The sequence below is a fragment of the Eupeodes corollae genome, chromosome 1, assembly GCF_945859685.1.
Source record: "Eupeodes corollae chromosome 1, idEupCoro1.1, whole genome shotgun sequence".
NCBI classification, from domain to species: Eukaryota; Metazoa; Arthropoda; class Insecta; order Diptera; family Syrphidae; genus Eupeodes; species Eupeodes corollae.
In genome coordinates, this window is record NC_079147.1 from 234,985,842 (window position 1) to 235,004,081 (window position 18,240).

An 18,240-nucleotide genomic window follows, 5' to 3' on the forward strand; every position below is an offset into this window, starting at 1 on the left:
TAGCGTTGGCTAAATCGGACTTGCACTTTTCAAAATCGATGTCGCTCTCTGGTGTCCACTTCATTGGTGTGTTGTTATCATTCTTCTTATTACATTGAACAAGGTTAAAAAGAGGAATTTGACTAACAATGGCATTAGGAATTAATTTCCTCTAAAAATTGATCATGGCCAGAAGTTTTTTAAATCTTTGGCGACTGAAGGTTTTTAAATTCTACAATATGTTGAACCTTCTCAAGGCAAGGGTTTGATGCCATGTTGATCAACGGAGTATCACAAAAATTTTACATTCGATTTTTCAAAATGGCTTTTTAAAGGATATATTTTAAGGGTATACTCACGAAGTCGAACAAAAACTTCTTCAAGATGTTTTGAATGCTCAATCTCATCTTCTGACGCAACCAGTATGTCGTCAATGTACGGGAATACATAGTTCCAACCGTTTAGAGCTTCGTGTATGTAGCGTTGCATAGTTTGTGCTGAACTTCTCATGCCATAAGGCATAAAGGTATTCTATGAGACCAATCGGTGTCGTTATGGCGATCTTTCGTATGTTTTCTGTTCGAACCGGGATCTGATGGAACGCACGCTCCAGATCGATCGTTGAAAATATCTTCTTTCTGTTTAAAATGTTAACAAAGTCCATGACGTATGGAGGCGGATATCGGCCAGGCAACGTGTTCGCATTGAGTGCTCGGAAGTCACCGCAGTCTCCATTTGACTTCTTAACCATGTAGAGTGGACTCGCCCAATGACTTTTTGATGGCCTTCATATGCCCTTTTCCATAAGATATGCGAATTCCGCTTTGGTGGCTGCAAGCTTTTCTGGTGATATTCGTCTAGATTTAGCGAAAACCCCTGGTCCTCCAGTTGCAATGCAGTGTTCCGTGAGAGATTTCCTCTGAGTTCCAGTGGTGTTTAGCGAAGGGAGATCTTTGAATTTTGTGAGCTAATCTGCAAACAGGTGTTTAGTATCAAAAGTTTTAATTTCGCATTTACCTGAGGATGACTTCCTAGTCGTAGACAACTTGGTGGTTTCATCAATGAGACCATTATTCTTGACATCAACAATAAGGCCGTAATGTCGTAAGAAATCGGACCTATAATGGGTTGTACCACGTCTGTAGTAGTCCAAGATTAACTTGACAGCGTTGGCTTTCGAAGGTTTTTATTTTTGTTCCGTTAGCAGCAAAGAGTGTGGTGTTGCAATGAAGAGACTTCTGATGTTTTTTGGTGGGCAAGACAGAGACGTCAGCACCGGTGTCAATTAAATATTTCTTGTGTGTTGTCTTATCCGAAACATACAAACTTTTGTCACCGAGGATGGTGACAGCTCTAAAGGTTTTTTGAACCGGTTGGATTTTTATAACTGCACTTGCATTGTCTTCGTTCCTGTAATGATACCAACATATTATGTCGTAACGTTTACCGTTTGATTCTGTTGGGTCTCGGTGGTGTGATGGTGTTTAGCTTCGATGGCGGGCGTGAGCGAGATGGTGTTTTGTTGCGATGCCGGTGATATTTATTTTCAAACTTGTCGATTCGGCGGCTGAGTGCTTCGATTTTATATATGAGACTTTCTTCATGAAGAGAAGTGGCATCACGATGGTCAATTCTGGATATATGGCTTCCATTTGATGTGGTTTCAAGAATCGTGTCAGCTGCCTGTATGAGTTTTATGACGTCTTCACTTTTGCAGGCCGCTAAAATGGCTTCTGTGGGTATAAATTGAAGCCATATGCTTTTTAGGAATTCTTCTCCGACCGAAGTTCCAGCTAGGCCCTTAAGCTCATTGAAGAGTTGGGATGGCTTTTTATTATCTAAGTCAACATCCGATAAAAGTTTTCTCAGTTTTTTTATGCTCGGAGTATAAATAAAAAATAATGAAAATCAATGATAGCTTATAACTATCCACTAAAAGTGGCATTAACAGAAATATCGGAACTTGTTGTGAATTTCACTTCTGAAGGAATATTTCCATCGACGAAATTCATAAATGCCATTGTTCTTTGTAATTCCAAATTGTGTCCATTCTCAAGACTTCAATGTTCTATAGATAGAACTTCCATTTCCACAATTCTTTGGCGTAAGATAAAAAGGCCTTAAATACAAAAATTGCATTATTGTAGGTTTTTGATTTGGTCTCTTTCGTTTAATACTTACAACTTGAGTCTGCTAAAAATCGTATTAATTTTGTCTTAAGACAGCAAGACGGAAAAAATTCATATTCGTTTTGATATTAACGTCTCAAGTGCATTAAGTCTATGTAACCAGTTTCGGACTTAAGTCCTTTCAGCTTAATGTCAAAGAATTAAGATCGTAAAGGGGGACAAATCAGTTTGCACAAATACCTCATAGACGACCCTTTATGCTTTCTAATAATAATTACCTATCAGTCGTGTCGCTGAAAATAATAACTAACTATTCTTTGAAATTTTCAAAACTAATTTCCACTTCCATTTGCAATGAATTTTAAATTTCCCTTCACCGTCGTCGTCGTGTGTCGCCTTCCCGAGAATGACGTCAAAATACACAAATTCAAACATTGTAAGAATACAGCATTTTTCGATTAAGCCCATCTATTTTATTGTTTACTGATTCGAGGTCAATACGTTTTAATTGCAGGTCATTGATTTACTCAACCCAGGATCAGCTCGCAAACCACTTGCAGTAAGGTGGTCGAAAAAGTCGGGTGGTTTTTTTGTGGAGAACCTCTTCACCGTGGACTGTGAGGAACTTGATGATTTGCTGGCCGTTCTTGAAGAAGGTAAGCTTCTGTTTTGCAATACATTTTTGAATTGTCACACAGTATGTTAGTTGAGTGCACTTTTTTTACCATATGAATCGATTTGTTTAAAAAATATTATGAACTGCAAATGCAAATTGCTTTAATTTTGTAGTCCTTCCTATAAAAAAAGGTATATTGGTCTTTAATGGGGATTGTGTAAGGTTTTGTTTCTTTTTTAAGGAAATATTGATTTTTTAAAAAACAAAAACCCCGAAGGTCGTTGTGACTGTCGATTTCAATATGGAATATGGAAGCCGCCATTTGAAGAGTATTTAATGACTGCATGAATTATTGCTATTAATTTTTGTATATACTTATTTATGTGTATGGAAGGGAATAAAAGCTTCATAAAATATTTACAAATTACAAGTTAAGAAAGTATAGCAATTGGTTAGCGAGCTTTTATCAGATTGATGTTTTGCTGATTCGTTTTGTAAAATGTTTACGCAGTTAACTTAATAAGGTGTTATTTCTTTTTTCATTCAGTTCATTTCGATAGGAAGAGAAATTTGCAACTTAAAAATATTAATTATTCTTTCATTTAGTCGAAATTATAGATTTTATATTTTACAGGAGGATCCGTAAGTAATGATCTATCCAATGTAGGAGAATTCCAATTTTTGAATAGTTTTGATATTTGTTGATTCAATCTGCGTAGTAATATGAAAGTCGTAAGTTTTAAATACATAGATGTATGGCAAATAAATTTCTATTGTAGAGTTTTGGAACTATCAAACATTTTTCTTTTAAAATGAGGCTGGTAACAAACGTTTAGATCAAATTAACAAATCGAGTTATCAGCCGTCTTAGCGATGTCAACTGGCCGCTAGGAGCTGCAATCTGGAAACAATTCAAGCACTTATGAAACATATTTTCAAACAATCCGGTTCATTTTATTGAATTTAAAACCAAGATGTTTGGTTCATCTTTTAAAACAAATGGCCATTTTTATTTTCGAATATAATGGACAAATTGTCGTTTATAATATCATGAACATTTAAACCCTTACTACATTTTCTAGTAATCTATAATCATTCATAATATTGTATTCTCCTGAATACGTTTTTGATTTCAGATTAATTTTTTCCAAAACAACAACTTGTTTAATTTTGTTTATCTACAGTTTTGAGTTTTGTAAACATTTACTTAGCGTTTAAAAGTCAGATTTTTAAAATTTAAAATAAAATAAAATTAAATATATTTATATGAAGAGAAATACATATAAAAAATCATCGTTCCGCCAGCTTCAAAACTTTCTTGCCTATCATAAAGCTATCCCAGCTGAATATGTTGCCAATTGATATCAAATCCCAATAGCTGACAACTTAGAATTCCTGCATTTGGTGCATCTTGTTTTTGTGTGTCATTGGAATTGCAATTTTAAGAATGTTTGCGTAAGTTACAAATTTTGTAAAAATAGAATTAATCGTTTTTACATACATATTTCATTTTTGTGAGACGACCTTTTGAATTTCAAAGCAAGAATCAATAAATTGACCAGCTTGAATATACCTATATTTGGGGACAAAGCCGAAGCCTCATCCAATAGGAAATCGGGGCTGCCTTGAACATTAATTTGTATTTGGCCAGCCTTAAAAAATTGTTTCTGAAAAACGAATGTTGCCGTTGGACGCTACTTAATTTCAAGAGTCTCTCAAGCAAATAATAGTGTGAATTGGAGTAAGAGAAAGCTTATTTGAAAGGTGGTAGCGTTGTTATGATTCTGAAACCTGAGGAATATTACCTGTCAAGACATTTTGTGTTCGTGTTCTTCTCCTTTATAAGAAATAAAACAAACAATTGATTTAAAATTGTGTTAATTTTACCAAAAAACTAACATATTTTTATTTTGATAATTTAATTCTTCAAATGAACAACAACTTAAAGAAACTCGAGAATAAATAATATTAAATAAATGCATTAAAATAAAATAAAAAATAATAAAAGCTATATAGAGAAAGAATGCGTTTCAAGGACGATAAACTCCATGCATTAAAAAATATTCATTTGAGTTGATTTATTGACCAATTTGTGTTATATTGTGACAAGTATATATGAAGATACAAGTATAGTCTTCCTTGGGCTTTTTCAATCGCTGTAATTTTTGCAATGTAACTTATTTGTTTCATTGCAAAAATTACAGCGATCAAAAAAGCCGAAACACAGTTTTCGGTAGGCTTTTTCGGTAGCTGCAATTTTTGCAATGTAACTTATTCGTTCCATTGCAAAAATTACAGCGACCAAAACAGCCGACGAAAAACTTTATTTCAACTTATAAATTAATAAATAAATAAATAAATAAATATAAAAAAAGAAATTAAAATACCTTGTCCTTCAAGGCTTCCAGAAGCTCATGTAATACTTCAAAATCAGATTGTATTCGCCCTTTTCAATCTCCACATCTTGCCTAGTTTTAGGCTCAGTTTCGATTGTTAAAGGCCGCTAAAATGATTCATGTCAAAAAATCATGCATTAAAATAAAAATGCAATTTAAAAAATTAAAATCAATTGAAAAACAAAAATACTTACAATACGATCTGATTCGTTCAGTTTCTTGGAAAAATCTGGTTGCAGTATTTTAATTTCTTTCTGCTGATTTTTGTTGGCCTCTTCTTCGTTTTGCTTTCTCAAAAAGCAAAACCTCTGCCACTAAATTAAATTTTTAAAATTTTATTATTAAAGGCAAACATTTAAAATACATGAATTATAATATATAAAAACAAAAGAAGTTTAGTTGCTTCACAAGTTTATTAAACTGGGTTTTTCATAATTTAGTTCTTTTTTTCTTAGGAAAATATCTTACAAAAAATATGGCGTCAATGGCGGTTGGCTTCTAGAATTCGAATGAATGCATCTTCGTTTTTTTGCCTGAAGTTGGCTGCGGTTATTTTAATTTTACAATGAAGTTGGCTACAGTTTTATAAAGTAAGGCGTAGTTGCCATCGTTAAAGTGGAGACCAAGCGTAGTGGTCTTCTCACACTTGGTCTCTTCAAACTATACTACAAAATAAAATTTTCTTACATTTTTTAAGATGTTTTTTTACCAGCTGATACTGCATTTTATCGGGAGCAAATAAAATTATTTAAAAATTTCACTATTCACAATAATTTTTGTTTGGTTATTGTTTTTTTTTTTAAATTAATTTCAAATCAAAAGGTTTCGTGGTCTCTTATTATCAATTTAGGTTCGGTTTTTGCCGTAATTTGTTTGGAATTTGATATCACATAATCAATTATTAGAGTCGCCGAATCAGCCGTTATCCTCGTCTGTTCCTTATTGGTAACGCATATTTTATTATCAACACATATAGATTTTAGTCTGCTTTTATAAGTTCTATCCCTTAACTTAATTGGATGTAGAGCAACTTTGTGATCTACTCGTATACACTAGAATTATTTTTAACATAATGTTTCGATCACCAATATTAATTTCGAGACAATCAGATCCCTCATTATTTCTGACCTCGTTAATATAAATAAAAAAAAATATATTATTATAAATAAATAAATAAATATATAAATAAAATTATTCTTTCAAGGCTTCCAGAAGCTCATGTAGAACTTCAGAATCAGATCGTATTCGCCCTTTTCAATCTTCACATCTTGCCTAATTTTTGTCTCAGTTTTGATTGTTAAGGGCCGCTATAAAAATAATAATGCAATTTAAACAATTAAAATCAATAGAAAAACAAAAACAAAAATACTTACAATACGATCTGATTCGTTCAGTTCCATGTAGAAATCGGGATGCTGATTTTTTGGCCGCTTCTTCGTTTTGCTTTGTCAAAAAGCAAAACCTCTGCCACTAAATTAAATTTTTAAAATTTTATTATTAGAGATAAACATTTAAAATATATAAATAAAATTTTCTTACATTTTTTAAGATGTTTTTCACAGCACATACTGCATTTTATCGGGAGCAAATAAAATTATTTAAAAATTTTACTATTCACTCCCGACACTTTTACGAACTATGAATTTTTTGAAGTTCGATAAGAAAATTTTTGGTTTCACGCTTACTACAATCAGAATAACAAAAATAAAGAACAGGTGGATTTGAGCAAAGTGTTTTTAACAGCTAGTGAACTAAAACTGGGGCTTTGCTCATGGTCAGTCACCAAGTGCACTTGCCAAAAGTGACAGGTTTTAAAAGTGACAGATGTCAAAAAAGACGGCTGTTAAAGTGACCGATGTCAAAAGTGATTGATTTCAAAAGTGATTGATGTCAAAAATGACATATTTATGTCAAAAGTGATTGATGTCAAAAGTAACACGTCAAAAGAGTAACAGATTTCAAGAGTGACAGCTGTCAGAAGTAACAGATATTGTACGAGCAAAGCTTTTTCACTCGCCGGGGCCCACATGCAATTATTCTTCGGTTGTTATTGCTACCAAAATGTACGAGCAAAGCTTTTTTCACTGGCTCTGCTAAGATTTTAATCGCGAATGATCTGATTAGAAAATCTTCGCAGATAAATCAATTATTCTACTTACTTCCAAAATAAAAAGTCTTCCGATAGTTCGACCAATAAAAAAAGAGCGACGACGACGGTAGAACGGATTCCAAAAAAAGCACGCAAGAAAAAAAACAAACGAAGTTAAACTTTTCGTTAAGGTGATCAGTGCTTGAATGCCCGATCCTTCTTTTATTTTCTTCTTTCTCTTTCTTGATTTCTTAGTTTAAGTTCATTTTTTGTTATATTAAAAGATGGCCGATGATTTTTAGCGGCGGCAAATTTGAAAGTTTAAGCATTTTAGTATAATTTTAGGATCTTCAAATTTAAAGCTATACTCGCAATGATTTTTTATTTATATTTTAGAATGTTATTCTTTAATTCAAGTTTAGACTTTAAGTTTTACATTTAAAATAAAGTTTAAGCACTAATATCAAATTGAAAATATATTAAGTTTTAAGTCAAAAGTTAATTTAGGTATAGATTTTAAGTGAATTCAAAAAATTAGTTTAAAAAATTCAATAATAGATTGATGAACTGCTTGTGCTTCAACAGATATTAAAAATGACAGCCCTCAAAAGTCATATACATTACCGTCATATAACATATTTTCCAACCATCAAACCATTTAAGCCGTTGGAATTTAATTCTGCTAACTAGGTCAGTGTCGCTGTACAGCCCGTACAGTTCGTCGTTTAATCTTTTCCTCCATTCTCCATCTATGCGTACGGGACCAAAAATCACCTGAAGAATTTTTCTCTCGAAGCATCCTAAGACGCTCTCATCTCTCTTTGACAGTTCCAGGCCTCAGAGCCATAAATGAGAACCGCGATAATGAGTGTCTTATAGACGGTGATTTTAGATGCTCGAGAGAGGACTTTGCTTCTTCATTAACTTTTAACGTTGTCTGATTTTAAAGCGTTGCCAAGGTAGACAAAGTCCTCAACTACCTCGAAGTTATAGCTGTCCATGGTGACGTTTTGTCCAAGACGTCGATGTTCAGTGTCCTTTTTTGATGACAGCATATACTTGGTCTTGCCCTCATTGACCACTAAACTCATCTTCTTCGCTTCCGTCGCAATGCTCAAAAACGCTCCACTGACATCACGCTTTGATCTTCCAATTATGTCAATATTTTCTGCGTATCCGAGTAATTGGATGGACCTTTGGACAAAACAATTACTTTCCTCGTATTAACATACACAAACCCCGTTATGTTTTCAGGACGCGGGATAAATTTGAAATGTATGCACGTATGGTATGCACTTTTCATACCTCAGTCCTTAATATGTATGCGTAAATTCAAATATGATCAGTTAAGTTTTGAATTGTGATGAGGGTTACTTTGATTTCAAAAAAGAAATTCATGGTCTGAATGGTTGAACAGTTTTGTTTAAATATAATTGGTTGATATACAAATCTCCAAAATATAATAAGAGTAAATATTAATGAGTTGAGCATGTGGACAGTTCAGTTTGCTGGGAGTGACATCGAAGAATTTACATATGTACGTGTAATCAGTCTTAAATCAAAATCTTGAAACACTCAATCCTGTAATATTTTTGCATGGGTAACATTTTAAAAGTGTGACAGTTTGATATGATAAATATTTCTTTCAGGGTAAACAAGAATTTTTGTCTACTAAGGGCGAGGTAATGTAGTTTAAGTTATTTTCAATTTTCTAAAAAAAATTATAATACATAAAACTTTACGGAGTAGTAGCCGTGGTGTAGTACCCGTGCGATGGACTGTCTTGCCAGAGTTCTTGGGTTCGATCCCTGCCTATGCTACCTCTTGCGAGGAATTGAATAATTCTTGTCATGAAAAGTGCTTTCTCAAATTTGCCGTTCGGATTCGGCTTAAAACTGTAGGTCCCTTCCAACCCTGACAACAGTACTCGCACAGTCGCACAATGGTTGAGAGTTGTCAGTCACTGGGCCCTAGTTCTCAAACTGGCTTTTGCGCCACCCAATTTATTTATTTTACCCGTGGCGTGATGGTAAGTGCGTAGAACTGTAATGACATAAGTCTTAGGTCAAAAACATAAAAAAATATCTTACTGGCCCTATCTTATAACTAATAACTTTCGGCCTAAAGTTTTTCTCAAACCAATACTCTAAGAGATATTTTGAAAGCACAAGAAAAAGTCAAAAAATTGAGCAGTTTTTTCAAGATGGCTGCGCCCGCGGTGCGGTGGTGGGGGAATTAGAAAACTTAGATTATTCAACAGCTTACCAACCCCAACAACATATCAAAAAATCGAAACTACCCTTATTTATGTTACCATTCGGGTTTTATGGTAAAAATTTGACTGGACTATAAAGTTTAGCTGTAATACATACATATTAGAATTTGTATAAGTTGAAGACTTGTTCTGTAGCCAACTATTTTTTTGTGTTTTTTGTCAAAGAAAGTTATAAATAAAATTTGAATATTTCTGTCTTTTAAGGAATGCGAAATCGTGCAACCGGGTGCCACCAAATGAATGAACATTCTTCACGATCACATACTATTCTAACGGTTCACATTATTTCTGAACAACAAGCTGATGGAAATGTTTTTATCTCGAAACATGGTAAAATAAATTTTGTCGATTTAGCGGGAAGCGAATTGACAAAGAAAACACTTAGCGAAGGCAAGACTCTAGAGGAGGCAAATAACATCAATAAAAGTCTCATGGTTTTGGGTAAGTGTAAAATGAATAAATTGATCTTATTTGAAGTTTGTATTTTTTTTGTTTTTTTTTTTCAAGGCTATTGTATCGCATCTCTAAGCGACACCAGAAAACGCAGTGGGCACATTCCTTACCGAGATAGTCAGCTAACAAAGCTTCTAGCAGACAGTCTAGCAGGAAATGGAGTTACTTTGATGATAGCTTGTGTCTCGCCATCTCAGTACAACTATGCTGAAACTTTAAATACTCTTCGATATGCTGCACGAGCAAAATTAATCCGAACCAAGCCCGTCATCATGATGGACCCCAGAGAGGCTCTAATTCTGACTCTCAAGCGTGATATCCATTCCTTAGAACTAGAAAATGAACATTTGAAAACAGCTCTCAATCTCCACCATGAAACATCTGTCACTGCAGATATGCCTGTAACAATAGCCCCTAATTTGCCTAAGGTTGCCTTAGAAAGGCTATCGGAATTGGATGGATCTGATTTGGCAGATTTGGTAAAGCTGTACATGCAAGAGAACGAGACCTTGAGACAGGAGAACTCTCATCTTTGTACAATCAGGGAAATAATAATGCGAGATCAGGAGATCGTCTGCAGGGAGAATGAACGTTTGCTCAAAAAGCTCGAGGATGTTAACAAGTAGGTTTTCAAAATGGAACCAAAGAAAGTGATCAGATAACGCACAATCAGAATACTTTTATAATTTAAGTGTTAATACTCGTAGTTTCGTATATATTTACATGCATATAACTTGAATACATAACATATTTTTAAAATGTTCGAAACAAAAATTGTTTTCATTTTCTTTAGACCATTTAACATGGTCTTCAAAAATTAGTTTTTTCTTTCTTTTAAATGTATTTTTTGCAGAGTTTGTGTTCGCTCACCGTTAATTCCAGCTCGCCCAGCACTATCTTCAAATTCAGGAAGTGATGGTGATACAGAAATTTGGACAAATCCCCGAGATTCTGAATCTCCTCCGGTTATGGTAAAATAATGTTTTTTGTATGAAGTCTATTCCTCTTGATTTATGATAATTTGAAATTGTTTCAGAATAAGGACCTTGTTGGAAGGATTTCGGAAAATAAAGATAGAATTTCTGAGGCAGATCAGAGAGCAATCGATAAGAAGAGAATCGGAAAGAATATTCTGAATATGGCGGACAATTTTCGAATGTATGATAACAAAAAGCGACAAAATGAAACTGATGGATACATGCCAGAGTAAGTGAAACAAAAATACACATATTTTTTTATTATAACTGATACGAAACAAAAATACGAAGGGCAAACTATTTTTTTCTTATAATAAACATTGGGCAGGTTAAGACCAAATCTATCTGACGACTAGTATCTGATTGGTCAGCTGCAAACAAATTACTTACTTACTTAAGGTGGCGCTACAGTCCACTGTGTACTAGAACCTCACCCAACAAACTTCTCCATCTAGCTCGGTCCCTAGCTAGATGCCTCCAGTTTCGCGCTCCAAGTTGGGTGAGGTCAGTTTCCACTAGCGCGCCACCTGATCCGCGGTCTTTCTCTACTGAGCTGTCCTAAGGGTGTGCATTCGAAGACTTTCCGGGCCGGAGCATTGGTTTCCATGCGCTCTACGTGACCCAGCCATCTTAGTCGTTGGACTTTTACTCTTTTGGCTAAGTCTACGTCGCTGTACAGCCCGTACAGCTCGGCTTTCCATCTTCTCCTCCACTCCCCTTCGATGCATACGGGACCGTAGATCACACGAAAAACTTTTCTCTCGAAGCGACCCAAGGTGCTTTCATCCGCTTTTGTCATGGTCCATGCTTCTGCACCGTATAGCAGGACGGGGATGGTAAGGGTCTTTTATAGCAACACTTTGGTCCCTCGAGAGAGTACTTTACCACTCAATTGCTTTCTTAGTCCAAAGAAACAGCGGTTATAAAGAGTTATTCTGCGTTTGATCTCAGCGCTGGTGTTGTTTTCTGCGTTTACAGCGGAGCCTAGGTAGACGAAGTCCTTGACTTCCTCAAAGTTACGTATTTCGATGGTGACATTTTGACCAAGACTTGTACTTTGTTTTGCCCTCATTAAACGTTAAACCCATTTTTGCCGCCTCTGCCTCAATACTCACAAAGGCCCCATTGACATCACGCTGAGTTCTTCCGATTATGTCAATGTCATCAGCATATGCTAGTAATGGGACAGACTTTTGAAAGATAGTGCCTCTAGTGTTGACGTGTGAGCTCTGCACTATTCTTTCAAGCACGATGTTAAAAAAAATCGCATGACATCGCATCCCCTGGTCTAAAACCTTGTTTGACATCGAAAGGTTCTGTTAAGTTGTATGGAGCAGCGTGAATTCTCCATGGTCATCCTGCACAAACGGACGAGTTTGGCAGGGATGCCAAAACTGGACATGGCTCTATACAGCTCGTCCCTGTAGATGCTGTCATATGCGGCCTTGAAATCGATGAAAAGAGGGTGGGTGTCGATTTGGTGTTCTTGAGTTTTTTCCAGGATCTGCCGTAATGTGAATATTTGATCAACTGTGGACTTTCCTGGTCTAAAACCACACTGATTGACGATGGGCTTTAGACGTTCACATATTATGGCAGAGAAGATTTTATAGGCGATGTTAAGTAGACTTATTCCTCTATAGTTGGTGCAGTTTAGAGGGCCTCCTTTTTTCAGGATCGGGCAAACAATACTGAGGTTCCATTCATCGGGCATGCTTTCTTTCGACCATATCTTACAGATAAGTTGGTGCATGCTCCTAACCAACTTATCTCCAGCTCCTTTAAAGAGCTCGGCATTCAAGCCATCTGCTCCAGCGGCTTTATTAGACTTTAGCTTAGATATGGAAATCTTACTTCGTCTGAGTCGGGAGGACGGGATTGTTGGCTTTCGTTGAATGGATCATCCTGCCTGACAGCGTAATTCGGTTCGTCGGCGTCGTCGCCGTTATACAGTCTGCAGAAGTGGTCCTTCCCAATCCACAGCATTGACTTCGGTTCTACTATGATGTTTCCACTTTAGTCTTTGCAGCCTTCGGTTCTAGGTATATGTATCTGTGAATTTCGTTTCACTTGTTCATAAAACTTTCGAACTTCTTTCCTGCTTTTAAACCCCTCAACATCGTCGACCGAACGCTTCTCATGCCCTCTCTTTTTCCTTCTGAGAAGTCGGTGCTCCTCTCGCCTCTTCTGCTCATAGAGCTTATGAGCAGCTCTCGTCCTTTTATGCAGAGCCGCTTTCCTTGTTGGTGGCTGCTTGAAACCCAGCACATTAGAGGTGGCTTCTCAGATTCCATATTGGCAATTTTGACTTTGCTTTTCGATACATTGTGTTGGCGGCAGAGAACTTCGAGAGAGGTTACTTGTAACTCGGTCGGGAAAGGATTTGGCAATCTCTTGTGATTATAGCCTTCGACTTTGTACATTTCCCAGCACCTCCCTGTTTTGCCTTGGGTCTGGAAACCCGAGTGCTACCTTGGCTACAACGAGGTAGTGGTCCGAGTCGATGTTAGCTCCTCATTTCGGACATTCATGATGCTGGAAGAGTGTCTGGCGTCGATCGCAATATGGTCAATCTGGTTGACGGTAGATTGATCTAGAGAACTCCAAGTTCCTTTGTGGATGTTTAGGTGAAAACGCTACCATGACGTTTCGCCCGCAGCAAAATCAATGAGCCTGAATCCGTTGTCGGAAGTGTCGTCGTGCAGGCTGTTTTTCCCGATTTTTCCACCAAAAATGCCTTCCCTTCCTAGCTTGGCATTAACATCGCCCAGGACAATTTTAATATCGTAGGACACTGCTCATATGTTTTGTCTAGGAGCTCGAAGAACATATCTTTGGTTTTGTCGTCTTTCTCTTCTGTGGGGGCGTGCGCGCATATGAAGCTAATATTGCCGAATTAAGCCTAGATGCGTATGGTCATGAGGCGCTCATTGATGCACCTATAGCTCAAGACTTTTTGCCTAAGTCTGGCTCCAATGATTTTTCATCCTCTTTTTGTGGTCTGTTAAGGGACCTAACATTCCACGTGCATATCCGAAGTTTGTTGTCCTTAATGCGTTTGCGTAGGTTGTCAACAGTAAATCCGTCCGTATGCGAGGCTTGTTGGTGCTTCGCAACTATGAGGTTTATACGTGGCCAGGAAGTCACCCCGACGGCACAACCCCCAACTTGGAGGGCCAGATCCTTAGTATTACTCCAAGGATGGAAGGCCGGATAAACCGCTCCTTACAGGCATGGGCTTCGAATATGTCGAAGAAGCCCTATAAGGTGTTCACTAAGTAGTTCAACCTTACTGGAACTGGAACTGTAGACGCCACCGTTGATTCCATCTCGAGAATTCGTCCGCTGCCGCCTGGATAAGGAGAGATGCCTTAGTGGAAACACCTCTCCCCCCTCTCTCGTTTGCTGCCCCCAACAACTTTCCACTGGGGTTAGAATTCAATCTCCAGTTGAGGTACTAGTCACCCAATGTTCACCACGGGGAGGTGAGAATAGGAGTTGAGAGACAGAGGTGGGTTTTGAGAAAAACCTTTGGACGCTTGTGTCTTCTTCAATGCACATGTCTATCATTTTAACATCAGTTGCAAAAAAATTGCTTTCCAATTAATGTATTTTTTTTAGAAAATTTACTGGAAATTTAGTCAAGAAAAATCTCCCTAGCTATCAAGTCAAGTCTGCTTATGTCAAAATGACAATTCGTCATGTTTTTTCATGCAACTAAAAGCTGAACTTTATTACTGCATGATTTTCTGTATTTTCATTTGAAGGTTTGTGTAAGTTATATTTCCTTAAAATGCAAAATACAATCTTGATGGACTTGAAGCTTGACTGAGGAGTGTTTTGTAGACAATAATGTCTTGTATGGCCTTGGCACGATGGTCTGAAGATAGAAGTTTATGAAGTAAAGTTCCAAGTTTTATGTACCCTAGATATAACCCTAGAAGTAAGAATCGTTATTTAAATTGAAAATGACAGAAAATATATATGGCTATTGAAGTGATTCCGAGATTATAAAAGTTGACTGTTTGTCGATTTTGACAGATGCGCGGCTAACTATATTCTTTCAACTCAGATGACTTCAGGGATTCAATGTAATGTAAATTTGTATCTGATAAGCCAGTTGTGTAATCTTATGATTCACAAATGAATTAATAAAAAGATAAAGAATTGTCTTTTGTGTATTAAAAATGAACTTTATTCTATCAGATACTAATTGGGAGTGATAGCAGACATAGTTTTGGGAATGTAAGAATGAAGGAATAGATGTAGAAGGGGAAGATAATTTAAAAGGAATGAGATCTGTGTTTGACTTAGGGTGCAAACGGAATGATCACGATGTATCTGTTAGATGTCGTCTCACAAGTTGTTATAAATTTTGCCGTCCAATAAAACCAAATTTTTTGAGAACTGCAAAGTTAGGCTAGAAAACTCTACCCTTCTATCAAGTCAAGTGTACATATGTCAAAATATCAGATGCTCAAATTTGTGTGTGCAACTGACAGCTGCACTGCATGTTTGAATATTTCAATTTGCGTTCAAAAAACACAGTTGCATTCCCTTATGTCGTTTGATCATAACACTAGTAAAATTTGCAGATGGTATAATTTAATCTAAAGCAGGTAAATGTTCCCAAGTCAATCCTAAAGATCTACGACCTATAACTCTATCATCATTCCTTCTTAAAACCTTGGAAAGATTGATTGATATCCATTTAAGGGCAGGTATCGATACAAGACTTCTGTCTTCGTCTCAACATGCCTACTGTAAAGGCAAATCGGTAGAAACAGCGTTACACACTTTGGTACGCACCATCGAATATTCCCTCCATCATAAAGAGTTCACTATGGTTGCTTTCCTTGACATCGAAGGTGCCTTTAACAACGTGGACACATCTGCAATCACATCTGCACTGACATCTCATTTAATGCTTACTAGCAGAATAATTAACTCAAAACTGGGCAACTCTTCTAGTAGACGATTCGTTAATAGAGGGACACCGCAAGGTGGTGTTCTATCCCCTCTCCTCTGGAACCTAGTGGTAAATGAAATCCTAACTAGTCTGGATGCGGAGGGTTTCAGAGTGATAGCTTATGCGGACGACGTTGCTATAGCAGTTTCAGGAAAGCATCTTAACATCCAAAAAAAAAAAACTCTTACAAAATGCCTTAGACAGACTAATACTTTGGACTGATCGGTGTGGACTGGGTGTTAACCCACACAAAACCGATCTGGTCTTATTTTCGAGGAGATACAAAATTCCATTTGTCAACCCTCCCTATATTAAAGGAATCCAATTAAAATTCTCAGACGAGGCTAAATACCTGGGTCTTGTCTTAGACAAAAAACTAAATTGGAAACTCAACGTACAGGAAAGAGTCAAAAAAGCTACTGTAGCTCTCTTTTCTTGCAAAAAAGCTATTGGTAATAAATGGGGTTTACAGCCCAGAATCACGCATTGGCTATACACATCGGTAATCAGAACGATTTTAACGTACGGTGTGGCAGTATGGTGGACTGCTTTAGAGAAAGGTATAAACAGGAATAAGCTAAATAAAGTCCAACGTTCAGCTTGCCTATGTATAAGCGTCTTCGGCACTGGACACCTTGCTCTACCTTACACCTCTTGACATATTTAGCAAACAAATAGCTGCAAGCTCTGCTATTCGCCTCAAGGCTTCGTCGCAGTGGACTAACAACAACATTGGCCACTCCGTAATTCTAAGGTACTTAGAATCAATTCCAAAGCACACAGACTACCTCCCAGATTTTTTTGGGAGGATAGGACATTCTTGGAGTCAATCCATTTTTACACAGATGGGTCAAAAACAAAATAAAGGGTTTGGTGGAGGTGTGTACTGTGAACGACTGAAATTAAGTCTCTCATTCTGCCTTCCCAATCATTGTAGCGTGTTCCAGGCGGAACTTTTGGCGATAAAAGAAGTCTTGTCTTGGCTCAAAGAAAACGTGATATCAACATCTGATATCCGTATTTTCTCTGATAGCCAGGCCGTTATCAAATCTCTGGACTCTGTCTCTACAAACTCTATAACAGTCCATAATTGTCGATCATCTCTAATGGAGATAGCGCAACAGTTTAATATTTACCTTTGCTGGGTGCCGAGCCATAGAGACATTCCAGGTAACTGTAAGGCAGATGAACTCGCCAGGAACGGTACAGTACAGCCCATCCTACCACGTTTGGCAAGTACTGGCATACCAATCACTGCTTGTAAACTGCTGCTAATGCAAGACGCTGCTGTGAGGAGGGCAGGCAATAGGTGGAACAACATCACCACGTTTCAAGTCACAAAAAACATCTGGCCAACACTGGATTTAAAACGTTCAAGGTGCTTGCTCTCTCCAAGCAGATCGCATATAAGCTCGATAATAGGTGTCAAAACCGGACACTGTCTAATAGGAAAGCACGCCACGAGACGCATTCTCAATGACTTTTGCAGAAGCTGTATGGACGAGGAAGAGGACGAAACGGTTCTTCATCTTCTCTGCACATGCCCTGCTCTAGCTCAAAAACGCAAGAATTACCTAGGAGAATTCTTATTTAACGATCTAAATCATATCGGTATAATCAGCCTCTCACGTTTCGTAAGGGACTCAAGCTGGTTCCATTGAGCTTAGGAGGAAGCCTCAAGATTCAAGTGGTATCACCATGGGCCATTAAACTGGCCTAAGTGTGTCCGTTTCCATCTTGGACAGCCACTATAACCTCACCTCGAATAAATTCCAGCTGAAAGGCTCAATTCTTTAACTTTCGAGTACTATTTGGAGTAATTGGGGCCGTGTGTTAACAATAACGTGCCGATTATTTTCAATTGTCGAATCTAAATAGATTAACAACTTCGTATAACTTCACAAAAATAGTTCAGGTCCACGACGCGAGATAATGTTTTCACCAAGAATTGCTAGACTGAAAACCACATGTCTTAAAAAAAAACACCTGTCTTTAGTCAAAAACTACTTAACCCAAATCAGAAATTTCAAATTTCTATTGCATCAAATAAAAAATATTTGCATAAAAATGTAGAAACATATAACAACTAATTAACACAACTATTAAGACTTTATTTCGTTTCAGTAATTAATAAGTAGTTTAATATTGTCAACTTATTGTCTAACTAATAACTAACTAACTTAATCCAATTTTATTTAGTATGCTGGTTTAATCATCGTCATAAGGAATGGGGAACAATTTCAATTACTAACTTGGCAAACAATATTTTTTTAATTACCATAAGAAATTTTTGATTATTAATAATGTATTTTTAAAACTAACTTTAACATACTAAAATAATAAATAGTTGAAAAGAA

At 36.7% G+C, this 18,240-nt stretch overlaps 1 protein-coding gene and 1 long non-coding RNA gene across 2 annotated transcripts in view; one reads left to right on the plus strand and one right to left on the minus strand.

Moving 5' to 3' along the window:
• Positions 1-18,240, plus strand: part of LOC129941329 (kinesin-like protein KIF12) — a 72,698-nt gene extending 54,458 nt beyond the window's left edge. Inside the window, exons 5-10 of the mRNA XM_056049967.1 lie at positions 2,623-2,764; positions 9,689-9,925; positions 9,992-10,559; positions 10,791-10,908; positions 10,974-11,143; positions 18,083-18,240. Of these exons, the coding sequence (XP_055905942.1) occupies positions 2,623-2,764; positions 9,689-9,925; positions 9,992-10,559; positions 10,791-10,908; positions 10,974-11,143; positions 18,083-18,095 (1,248 nt within the window). The 3' untranslated portion in view covers positions 18,096-18,240. The remainder of the gene's footprint in view (positions 1-2,622; positions 2,765-9,688; positions 9,926-9,991; positions 10,560-10,790; positions 10,909-10,973; positions 11,144-18,082) is intronic.
• On the minus strand, positions 4,611-5,618 carry LOC129941417 (uncharacterized). Its single transcript, XR_008780860.1, has 3 exons — positions 5,589-5,618; positions 5,112-5,434; positions 4,611-4,880 (listed from the first exon to the last, which is right to left on the minus strand). It is a non-coding gene; the product is annotated as an uncharacterized LOC129941417 (long non-coding RNA).